The 12,333-nt window shown below is 46.8% G+C and overlaps 1 protein-coding gene across 6 annotated transcripts in view; it reads left to right on the top strand.

Moving 5' to 3' along the window:
* adgrb1a (adhesion G protein-coupled receptor B1a) overlaps window positions 1-12,333 on the top strand; it is an 85,783-nt gene that overhangs the window by 43,696 nt on the left and 29,754 nt on the right. For 5 of the 6 annotated variants that reach the window (XM_031575790.2, XM_042709101.1, XM_042709103.1 and 2 more), the window contains 8 exons: window positions 1,758-1,937; window positions 4,346-4,675; window positions 5,368-5,469; window positions 6,705-6,811; window positions 7,590-7,784; window positions 8,002-8,070; window positions 8,280-8,388; window positions 10,218-10,361. In XM_031575790.2, the coding sequence (XP_031431650.1) occupies window positions 1,758-1,937; window positions 4,346-4,675; window positions 5,368-5,469; window positions 6,705-6,811; window positions 7,590-7,784; window positions 8,002-8,070; window positions 8,280-8,388; window positions 10,218-10,361 (1,236 nt within the window). The remainder of the gene's footprint in view (window positions 1-1,757; window positions 1,938-4,345; window positions 4,676-5,367; window positions 5,470-6,704; window positions 6,812-7,589; window positions 7,785-8,001; window positions 8,071-8,279; window positions 8,389-10,217; window positions 10,362-12,333) is intronic. The other variant, XM_031575793.2, reaches the window with a different exon arrangement.

Genomic DNA, 12,333 nt, shown 5'->3' on the forward strand with positions numbered 1-12,333 from the left:
GTGAATGCCACTGAATGAGTTACAGTGTTGGATGCTGACATGCTTCTTAGGTTGAACTTTTGTTTCCATTAATCATAGCCATCATGGTTCCTTTAACAAACAAAAAAAATCCCAACTGATGTGTTTAGCTGCTCCAAATGGTTATTCCAACTTCCAAAAACGCACACAGTAGTTTTCTGATCTGTGTTCTTATGCAGAGTGAGGAACATTTTATTTTTTCCTGGGCCACTTGTTCTTGATCTCCCCCACTGCCCATCTCCAAAATTACAGCCGCCACAGTTGTAGACAGGCGCAAAGTCCTGATTGTCTAGTTGTCTTCCAACTGGACAGTTATGACTACCCTGCCCAATCCCGTCTGAATCTGGCTGGCCTTAGTCAACAACCACTCTTCTAGCTACAGAAGAACCAGCCTAGAGATACTGACTGACATATCTAAGATTCAATGCATTCACTTCAGTGGGAAGTCAATGCTCCAGATATGGCATCAGTCCCTCGACCTTCCCAAAGTGCCCCAGCAGAGCCGACCCCTCCCTCCCTCTACCCCCCCCCCCCCTCCTTTCTCTCTCCCCTTCTTTTAGAGTAGCCAGCTGTTCCTGCATGCTAATTAGTCTGGGCCCTTGTCCTTCCTCTCCTCTCCTCTCCTCTCCTCCTCCTTCCTCCTTCGCTGTGCTCCTCCCTCCCTCCCGTGCTGCCGTCAGCGGACTCGGCGTCGGGCGAGGAGTGGTCTGCGTGGAGCGTGTGCTCGGCCACATGCGGCGAGGGCTGGCAGAGCCGCACGCGCTTCTGCGTGTCGTCCTCCTACAGCACACAGTGCAGCGGCCCGCTGCGTGAACAGAGGCCTTGCAACAACACCTCCGTGTGTCCAGGTAAGCCCAGCTCACCTCCAGCCCCTCTGCTGACCCCAGCCCTCCTCCCTGCCCTGGCCTGCTCCGCCTTGCCACTCCATGCCACGCCATTCTACGCCCCCGACAGAAGCCAGCCCCTTACCACCATCACCTCTAAAAGCCCAATGTCTACTTGCCCACCACCTCCTCCTCCTACCACCAGGCTTGGTCTCCCCCACCTCCTACTTGCACCCAGCCACCCAGCCTCCCATCACCCCCAGGCCCCCTCGTGGAGCTCTCCCCTGGACTAGCCCAGAGGCCTCAGACACAGGCCCCCTCGTGGAGCTCTCCTCTAGACTAGCCCAGAGGCCTCAGACACAGGCCCCCATGGGGAACCTTGGCCACAGGGCAGTGGAGTTTCCGCAAAGGGGACAAGTGAAAGACCAATCAGTGGCAGCGTCACGTTCCCCCCGCTGGATGCAAGTTCTCCCATGGCATGCTGGGAAGGCGCCCGGAGTGGCCTTTTGAGCATGCTCAGAGGGTGTGCACCCAGACTATGCAGCACAGATTCACTCAGTTTCTACAGGGAACCATGAAGGGCCTTTTTTCCCCCGTCACTTTGAGATGGGGGGGTCCCAGTGCCTGGATCTGCAGATCGAGGCTCAACATCTCCATCACATAAACATTCACACAGATGTTTTACTGCACACCTCACTGTGCGAAAACTCATACCATAGGATGTAATCTGCATGTGGGTATTGGTGTAGATGTCTGTCCAGATGTGTAGATGTGAGTGTTGTGCTTTGTCCAAGAAAGTGTAATTGGAAAATGTCTGTGTGTTTTATATGTATCTGTTTGTGTGTGTGTGTGTGTCTGTCTGTTTGTGTGTCATGTGGGCGGCCTGTCCCTTTCTCTCTATAAATCATATCCTAGCTGCTCTGATTGCAGTGAACGGTGTGTGGGAGGAGTGGTCGCCGTGGAGCTTGTGCTCGTCCACGTGCGGTCGGGGCGAGAGGGAGCGCACCAGGACCTGCAAGCCGCCGCAGTTTGGCGGGGAGCCGTGCACGGGGCCCGAGAAGCAGAAGAAGTTCTGCAACATCGCCGTCTGCCCAGGTGACCACCCACACACAAACACCTCACACCAGAGAACCTTAGCAGCTCTATCAAGCCACACGAGGCTCTGTGTGGATCTATGGTGCTGTGGTGACACATTGAGTTTTTCATGGTTGAAAACTGAAATAAAGGGATTAGTTAAATATAAGAAATTAGATTTTAATACTTGAGTTGGGTCGGTACTGTCAGACAGGAGCTTTTGGGGGTGTGAGAGGGAAAATCTAGCTTTCCTTCAGAAAAGAAAAGAATGACCACAAAAGAGAGGCACGATAGTTTCTTTTTTTTTGGTCTCTGTCAGTCACTGACGCTTTCTTCTGGGGAAGAGGCATTCTTCTGTGCCGACTTGACAGCTTGGAAAATCAGTGTTCTAGCGACGTGATGGATGTGTGCTCCCTGCCCAAGTCCCACTGCGTACACTCACTGGTGCTGTCACACTGGCTTAAAATGCAACAGGGCTATCTCTGTCATTCACCATTAAGCAGGTGTTTGGCCACTCTCTGTGGTTTCTTGAGGTAGATAGGGTACTGAAATAAGCTTTTTAACGTGCAATTTAGTCCTGCTGAACACATACTGTACATTTCACGATTTTCCATATGCCTTTTCTTATTTGTGTTCTGTTTCTCTACATTGGATAGCCTTTTTGCAACAGAAGTATGAGAAGCAATCACCATCTATCTTAGGACAGATAACAAGTATTTGTCAATGTTGAAACATGTTGCGTGAATTAAAATATTATCATTTCCTTATGGTGAAACTTATGGTAAAACATACAGTACATGTGGTAAAACTATGAATACACATTGCGCTAAAGGAACTGCTGAAGAAGAACACCAGACACCAAGATTGTGTTTGATGACATTCATTTCTATTAGTTAGAGCTTCAAAAAAGCTGCTAAACTGTAAATGCAGGGTGGCATTAACTGACAGTGAATATTCAGGGATAAAAATGGCTAACTTGATTAATTTGTGACTCCTGCTGGCCTCCACAAACGCCACCAAAATAGACTGACCCCAGGGGAGAATGAGATGTGACTATGGTAGAATTGTTTGGCACGGCAGTCGTCACTCTGGCCAAAGATAGGAAAGAAAGACTGGAGACACTTGCCAGTAAACCACTTCAGACACACAATCTGTTCTGTCTGTTCTCTAAAACCCCTTCAGACACACAATCGGTTTCTCCTGTTCTCTAAAACCCCTTCAGACACACATTCTGTTCTGTCTGTTCTCTAAAACCCCTTCAGACACACAATCGGTTTCTCCTGTTCTCTAAAACCACTTCAGACACACATTCTGTTTTCTTTCTATTCTCTAAAACCTCTTCAGACACACGCTCAGTTCTACCTGTTCTCTAAAACCACATCAGACACTCAATCTGTTCTGTCTGTTCTCTAAAACCTCTTCAGCCTGTTCTCTAAAACCCCTTCAGACACACATTCTGTTCTGTCTGTTCTCTAAAACCTCTTCAGACACACGCTCAGTTCTACCTGTTCTCTAAAACCACTTCAGAAACACATTCTGTTCTGTCTGTTCTCTAAAACCACTTCAGACACACATTCTGTTCTGTCTGTTCTCTAAAACCACTTCAGACACACATTCGGTTTCTCCTGTTCTCTAAAACCCTTTCAGACACACATTCGGTTTCTCCTGTTCTCTAAAACCACTTCAGACACACATTCTGTTTTCTTTCTATTCTCTAAAACCTCTTCAGACACACGCTCAGTTCTACCTGTTCTCTAAAACCACTTCAGAAACACATTCTGTTCTGTCTGTTCTCTAAAACCACTTCAGTATCTGTTCTTTAAAACCACTTCATACACAGATTCTGCTCTGTCTGTTTTCCAAGAGGTCGTCCTGGAGCAGGATTTGACCTTTGATCTCAGCTAAATGAATGTGTTAAGTGGGTAGGTATTTTGTTACAACGTGAAAATGTGTTTCCCTCTTCCAGTCGGAGCACAAGACCATTCTGTTTATAGATATGAATGTCTTGGTGTCTGCACACAGACAAAAGTCATAGCTCAGCAGACCTATTTGTTTAATGCAAGACGGCAGATTTTTGACATTATGGATTTTTGTGAGACTTCTCTCCACTCTGCTCATTTCACTTAAAAGCCTGTAATATCCCCCTGTAGATGAGTAGTTTTAGCACAAAAAAAGCCTCCAGAAGAAGCTCTGAATGGGGTTTCAGCCTAAAAAAAAACATCCATCTCTTTGTGTGTGTGTTTTTCTTTGCTGTCTCTCGTACACATTCTCTCCTCGCTTGACTTTCATGTCATATTTTGCTATTTTGTGAGGCAGAAAGCACTTGATTGTTCTCTCCTACATAAGCTGGTTGAAGGCCATCGTGAGACAGGCTAGTTTTACCCTCCTGCTGATGTTCCAATTGCCCCTCTGCCCCCCTCCTCCCCCAGTGGACGGGGTGTGGAACGAGTGGTCCAGCTGGAGCTTGTGCTCGGTCACCTGCTCCAACGGCACCAAGCAGCGCATCCGCGAGTGCAGCGGGCCCTCGTACGGAGGATCGGAGTGCCGCGGCGAGTGGCTGGAGGGCCAGGAGTGCAACCAGGGCGAGTGCCCCATCGACGGCGTGTGGCAGCTCTGGAGCTCCTGGGACCCCTGCACCAAGACGTGTGGTGGCGGCAGCCAGAAGAGGCAGCGCGTTTGCAAGGGGCCCTTCTTCAGGGGGAAGCAGTGCCCAGGAGACCGCGAGGAGGTGCAGCGCTGCCACGAGAAGAGGTGCCCAGGTGAGACTCTGCTCCAGTCACACACCTCCGTCTGTCCATCTGTCCATTCAGCCATCTATTCATCTATCTATCTATCTATCTATCTATCTATCTATCTATCTATCTATCTATCTATCTATCTATCTATCCATCTATCTATCTCTCTTTCTATCTATCTATCTATCTAGCCAAATTGTCAACCTGTAAATGTGCTGTGTGGTTATTCACCTTAAAATACTCATGACAAATGTATTTATGTGCAGTCATTGGTGGTGTCAGATTGTTGATACTGTTGTAGATACTGTGGGTAATGCAGTGGGTTTGTTATGCTATAAGCCTTTAATACACACGTCTAACACATCCTTGTACTTCATATTACTGTATTATATGTTTAATGGTATTTAAATCCACCATACACAATTTCAAAGGGTTCACGAAAAATTCTGCTTTTTTAGCATGCAACATCTGGCCCAATATTGGGTCTGCAAGCAAATTCATTTTGAGGAGAAAAATAACTCAATAAAACTCAGCTGCTTGTCCATTTGTGTGCAGTCGGCACATTGTCTGCTTCATTGGCTCTTGGTCTGCCCAGCCGATGTGGTGTGTGTGTGTGTGTGTGTGTGTGTGTGTGTGTGTGTGTGTGTGTGTGTGGTGTGTGTGCTCATGTGTTTCTGGACTGGCTGCATCTGTGACGGCTCTCTTCTCTACCAAAGAGCCCCATGAGATTTGTGACGAGGAGAATTTCTCCAACGTTGTGTGGAAGAGGACGGTGTCAGGGGACACGGCGGCGATGCGCTGCCCCCCCAACGCTAACGGTAACGCTCACATCGATGAATACACACAAACAACGCACATACACACACAATGCTAACGGTAACGCTCACATCTATGAGTACACACAAACAACGCACACACACACACAACACTAACGGTAACGCTCACATCGATGAATACACACAAACAACACACACACACACACACACACACACACACACACACACACACACACACACACACGTCCTGTATGTACATATATACAGTACAGTACATTAATGCCCACCCACACCAAAAAGGCAGAAATTCCTACATACTGTGTGTAGAAACACAGTTGTTTACCATGCACTCATTTACCTAAATACAAACACATTTGTTTACCGTACACTTATTTAGCTAAATACAAACACAGTTGTTACGGTACACTCATTTATGTATATACAAACACTGTTGTTACCGTAAACTTATTTACCTAAATACAAGCACAGTTGTTACCGTACACTAATTTATGTATATACAAACACAGTTGTTTACTATAAACGTATTTACCTAAATATAAACACAATTGTTTACCGTTCACTTATTTACCTAAATATCAACATAGATTTACACACGCAAATTGACACAAATATATTGAATGATGAATTAATGAGATGAATTATTGTCCAGACTGATCCGTACAACTGGTTTTTCAGTGTTTTTTGTAGACTTGCAACTCCATCTTTTTGATAAGTAAAATTAACCCTTTAATAGTGATACAGACACCTTTGTTAGTGGTCCCTATGACCTGTACAAACTCATTTTAATTTGGTGAATAAAACAAGCCCGATTTGAGTTTAAAATAGACGGAGAGTAAAAGTTTCCATGCCTGCTGTGACTGTATAAGTGATTCAAACTGTGAGAGAAAACTCACTCTTTCTATCGCAGCCTGCCTGCTGTGAATAGGAAAAGACACAAAGGAAAGAGTTTTGCCAAAACAGGGAGCTAAAATAATTGCCACAGCAGATGAGATAGGGACAGTCTCTGTGGTGGCTGCTGCTCAGACTGGGTGTCTCTGTGTCTGTGTGTCTGTGTGTGTATGTGTGTCTGTGGGTGTATGTATGGCTGTGTGTGTGTGTGTGTGTGTGTGTGTGTGTGTCTGTGTCTGTGTCTGTGTGTCTGTGTGTCTGTGTGTGTGTGTGTGTGTATGTGTGTCTGTGTGTGTGTATGTGTGTCTGTGTGTGTATGTATGGCTGTGTGTGTGTGTGTGTGTGTGTGTCTGTGTTTGCCGCTTCAGGGTTGATCCTTCGACGGTGCACGCTGGATGATGAGGGGAACGCCTTCTGGGAGAACCCCACCTACATGAAGTGCGTATCCAACGACTACCGCAGCATCCAGTCGCTGGTGAGCACTCTGAATCCCATCCGCCCACACACACACACACAGACACACACACACACACACACACACACATACACATACACACAGACACAGCCTTGACAAATGGCAACAGAAGGTCCTGGGTCCCTGAGTACACATTTGGCTGAGAGAGACATACAGAGAGACAGACCAACAGACATACAGTGAGACAGACAGACAGACAGAGAGAGAGCAAGCTTTGAAGCGGCTCCAAATGTACTCAACTTGTACTGGAGCACGATACACAAGAAAATCAATTAAGGAAAAACACGAGGTACTGTGTAGCACATTACTGTCACAGTAGATAACAGTGAGGTGGTGTCAAAGGAAAGGCCACCTCTTTGAAGAGATCAGATTTGCAGACACTTGATCTGGGAGATAAGGGCACTCACATAATCTACAAAGCAAATTATTCAGAGCCCTTAAAGCAAACACTCCTTCTACCTTTACACCATGGTGGAAAAAGTGTACATATAGCAATGCTTGAGAGATACAACCCATGCGGTCTTGTGAGACTGACAACTCAATCACATTCACCAGTGCACTCAACACAATAGATCAATACAGTCAAGATGAGATGAGATGAGATAAGGAGAGACGAGACGAGATGAGATGAGATGAGATGTTCAGAAACACAATGTGTCATAAAGAGCTTGCTTTTCATCCAAGTCCATCATCCCTGGAGGCCCTGGAGTCCCTGTTGCGTGGGTTAATGGCCCGGATCTATAAAGGTTCTCTTTCTTTGTAACTTTTGATTCCACAGACTCGTGAACACCTGTCCAAAGCACAGAGGGGACTTGTGGGGGATGGAGTCTCCGAAGTTATGACCAAGCTGAAAGTGACGTCCAGCGATGGGACAAGCTACAGTGGCGACCTGCTGGCCATCGTGGACGTGCTGAAGAACATGACTGAGATCTTTAGGAGAGTCCAGTATAGCCCCAGCAACCTGGACATGAGGGTAGGCTGCCCTTCTCACGGGCACAGTGAGATTTCAGTGAACCTGGGAGATTGGTCTGTGTCTTCTCCAATTTCTCTCTTTCTCCCTTTCTTTCACTCTCTTTCTTTCTTTCTTTCTTTCTTTCTTGCTTTCTTTCTGTTTTCTGTTACTTTCTTTTTTTTCTTCTCTTTTTCTCTCTCTGCCACAATACATGTTTCTATCTGTCTCTCTCTGATAGAACTTTGTCCAGTCAGTGAGTAACCTGCTAATGGAGGAGAACAGAGACAAATGGGAGGAAGCACAGCTGGTAAGTGGTCATTCTCCACACTCTGTGTGTGTGTGTGTGTGTGTGTGTGTGTGTGTGTGTGTGTGTGTGTGTGTGTGTGTGTGTGTGTGTGTGTGCAGTATCAGCCTAGGATGTCAAAACCGAAGAATCCTACACAAATCACACACATTTGCAGACAGGCGAACATTCATCTATCTATCTCTCCTTCTTTCTCTATTTCTCGCTCATAGCTTGGGCCAAACATCAAAGAGCTTTTCCGGCTGGTGGACGACTTTGTGGATGTCATCAGCTTCAGAATGAAGGACTTCCAGGACACATACGAGGTCACAGACAACCTGGGTACATTCTTCATCTTCGTCTTTCTCTCCTCCTATACTCACTGGTCACAGGCTGTGTTCTTGAAATCTAGAAAGGTTGATCTTTGATGAAAGTAGGGTTAATCACTATTTATTGAACCTCCTCGTTCTTTATTGAAAAGAAACATTTTTACTTTGTGCTACTTTCTCTTGACGAGTCCTGTTCTAAAGAACATGGAGGTCAGTTTTGCACCATGTGAACTTTTCAGATGACCACGGTACGTTAGTGTAAGTATGCCACTCCATTATTTCGACTCCTTCTTCTCTGATCTCTGGCTCTAGTGAATGTACCAAAGAGATGGTGTTACAGCAGGGTGATATCAAGGTTCAAGGCGACAAGGCTGGAACCCATAAACATTTTCCTAAAAGCCTTTAAGTGCTGAGACTGTGGGAGTAACTAAACCAGAGAGTACTGAGGCTACTCCTGACTCTGTCTCTCCTCTCTTCTTCACTCTCTCTCTCTCTCTCTCTCTCTCTCTCTCTCTCTCTCTGCTGTGATCACAGTGCCAAGAGGCTTTTAAGAGATGTCAGTCGGGTGCTGTTTGAAGTCCTGTGAAAGTGTCCAGGTGTTTTCAGGGTCTTTGGATATGAATGACAGAGGAAACTGGGAGCACAACCTGTTTTTATCACACAAGCTCCTAAACACTCTCTCTCACTCTCTTACAGACACACACACACACACACACACACACACACACACACACACACACACACACTCCTTTTGTCTCTCTTTCTCTCTTATCCACCCACACCCTGCCTGCCAGCCTGTCGTGGAAGAAACACACTCACATGCACACACCCGCACAGCATACTCACAGACACAGACACACACACACACACACACACAGCATGAACACAAAATACTATGTGTTGGCTACTGTGTGCATAGGAATATCTTTTATACACACACACACACACACACACACACACACACACACACACACACTGTCTCTCACTCTCTCTCTCACACAGAGACACACATACTCTCTCTCTCTCTCTCTCTCTCTCAGACACACACACTACACTTTGTCTCTCTCTTGCTCTCTCACAGACACACACACACACACACACACACACACAATGTCTCACTCTCTTGCTCTGTCACAGACACACACACACACACACACACACACACACACACACACACACACACACACACAAACATACACACACACAAACACACACACAAACACGCACACACACACACACACACACACACACAGACACACACACACACACACACACACACACACACACACACAAACATACACACACACAAACACACACACACACACACACAAACACACACACACAGACACACACACACACACACACACACAAACACACACACACACACACACACCACACACACACACACACACACACACACCATGAGGGAGTTGAGGGAGCTGGAGAAAGATGAAGAGTGATTCAGAGAGAATGATTGGACAGACTCTAAAGGCACTGACAGAGGATTTCCAGTCGATGAGATAGAATTGTCTCCAAGGAGGCTTTGAAGGAAGGCTGCTATCTCTGATAGAGTTTGATAAAATGATACCATCCCTAAAATAGAGCTCACTGAGAAGTTTCCTCAGCACCCAGGAGCTGATAACAGACTGGCATGTGGTTACCATGGTACTGTTCAGAAAAACTCCTCTATCTCAGCCTTGATCTCAAATGTGCAGTCTTGCAGCCCACAGTGACTGTGAGATCTGGATGGACCTCTGTCATGTGTGGAACTAGGGTCGTCATCCTTAGTCTTCTCTTCCTCCTCATCCCCCTCTTCATCCTCATCTTCTTCCTCCTCCTCAGTGTTGAGCATCCACAAGCGGCCGGTGACAGGGGCCGCTGACATCACCTTCCCCATGAAGGGCTGGAGAGGCATGGTGGAGTGGACGCGTAGCACCGATGACCGTGTCACCGTCCCCAAAGACGTCCTGGCCACCGGCAAGCCAGGTGAGGCCGCTCCGTCCAATCACAGAGCTTCCTTTAGAGCAAGCAGAACAAGAGCTTGTCCATAGCTTTTAAAGACCTCCTGTGCAATCTGATGTCCATACCACAGTGGCATGAGGCTTTGTGTTATAAATGTGTTATACACTGCTGATGAAGATATGAGTACAACTGCTACTGCATAGCATCATTACCACTCACTCTACCCAAGTTCAGCAAGGGGTATTTTTTTTTATATGTTGCTAGGCAACACATTTTCATATGCTGGGATATTTGCATCCCTTTCACCTTGACATTGAAATCGCTCCCTGTTGCATTCGTTCCAAATCCTCCCACCTCTCCTGTCCTGTGTGTCTCTAGCGAGTCCAAACATTATGAGGCATGTCTGAACCCTGGACACATGCCTCTCCATGCAGACTTCTTTGCCATGCAAAGCCCAGTGAAGGAAGTTGCACTGATGAGATGAATGATAATGGACACTGAGATTATGATTTGCTACATGCCATAGTTTAGAAAAAGCAGAATAAATGTGAGAATGTTTTGATACCACCATGTGTCCATCACACCAAAGAGTCATCCAAACGGTCTTTGGAAGAATGGGCAACACTGACAGGCAAAACGTTGTCAGAATCCATCCCGTTGGATTGATCGTTATTTGTTATTGCCAAAAATCTATTACCAGCGCCACTCTCCCCTTCGTGTCCACTCTGGTGGTTTGGCACCGCAGTGTTGCAGAAAAAAATGCCTCCTGGGAAAATTACCCACAGGACCCTCAGCCAAAAGTTTCTCCATGCAGTATGATGCTCTGGCACTGAGGAGACTGACTGCTCGTCTCACTCCGTCCGTCTGTCTGTCTGTCTGTCTGTCTGTCTGTCTGTCTGTCTGTCTGTTTGTCTGTCTGTCTGTCTGTGGAAGCGTTTGGCAGGCTGTGCATTCTCAGCCACGGGGGTTGGCCTTCCTTCCGCCGCTAGCGTCTTAATCAGGGCTCGACATGAGCCAATCAGGCACAATTACTGAGCTTCTCACCCTCCCTGTGGGGCCCTGGTTTCCATGACGGTCAAATTGCCCTGATAGACATTCTGGAACAGTCCGGAACATTCTCAAACAACATAAGGGATCAGACAGACATACCAGTTCAGCCTAGCAAACATTAGCACAGAAACATTCAAATGGGCGCTCTCTTTACCTCACACACATACACACACACACACACACACACACACACACACACACACACACACACACACACACACACGTGTGTTATGTGTTCCCTTTTAAACATCCCCTGAAGCCTCTGTCCTTTTCCATCCCAATGGTTCTGACCGTTTGTATCGACAGACAGGCAGAGGCATAGCTAGCCCCAGGGAGCAGCTCAGATGCACACACACACACACACACACACATGCGCGCGCACACACACACACACACATACACACACACACATGCGCGCACACACACACAGGCACACACACACACGGTTCCCCCTCAGTGCCCATGGGAGCGCAGCTGAAGGCCCAGAGCGTCAGCCGCTGCCTACACAGCTTGGCACTCTCTCCTGCAATCACAGAGCGTAAGCCAGACAGTTTGAATGTGTGTGTGTGTGTCTGTGTGTGTGTGTATGCATATCTGCATGTGAGTATCTATGTGTTGATGGGAAAGCAGATGGGACATTTTGTATATGCCTACATGCAAGTGTGTGTGTGTGTGTGTGTGTGTGTGTGTGTGTGTGTGTGTGTGTGTGTAAGTAAGCGCGTAAGAGAAAGACTTTGTTTCAGTTTTTTTGCCTGAGGCATTGACCCTTGTCTTCCTTTGACAGTCCTGCAGTTTTAACTTTTGATGGCTCCTGGAGTCCTCCGTGTTAATCTCTTTGAGTTCCGCTCATATTTCTCGCTAGGCCTTGAGCCAATTCAGGCTGCTATGGAAACAGATGATTTTGCAACCATTTGTCTCTGCCTTTGTGTTTGTGTGTGTGTGTGTG

Source organism: Clupea harengus, chromosome 11 (genome assembly GCF_900700415.2).
Source record: "Clupea harengus chromosome 11, Ch_v2.0.2, whole genome shotgun sequence".
In the NCBI taxonomy this organism is placed as follows: Eukaryota; Metazoa; Chordata; class Actinopteri; order Clupeiformes; family Clupeidae; genus Clupea; species Clupea harengus.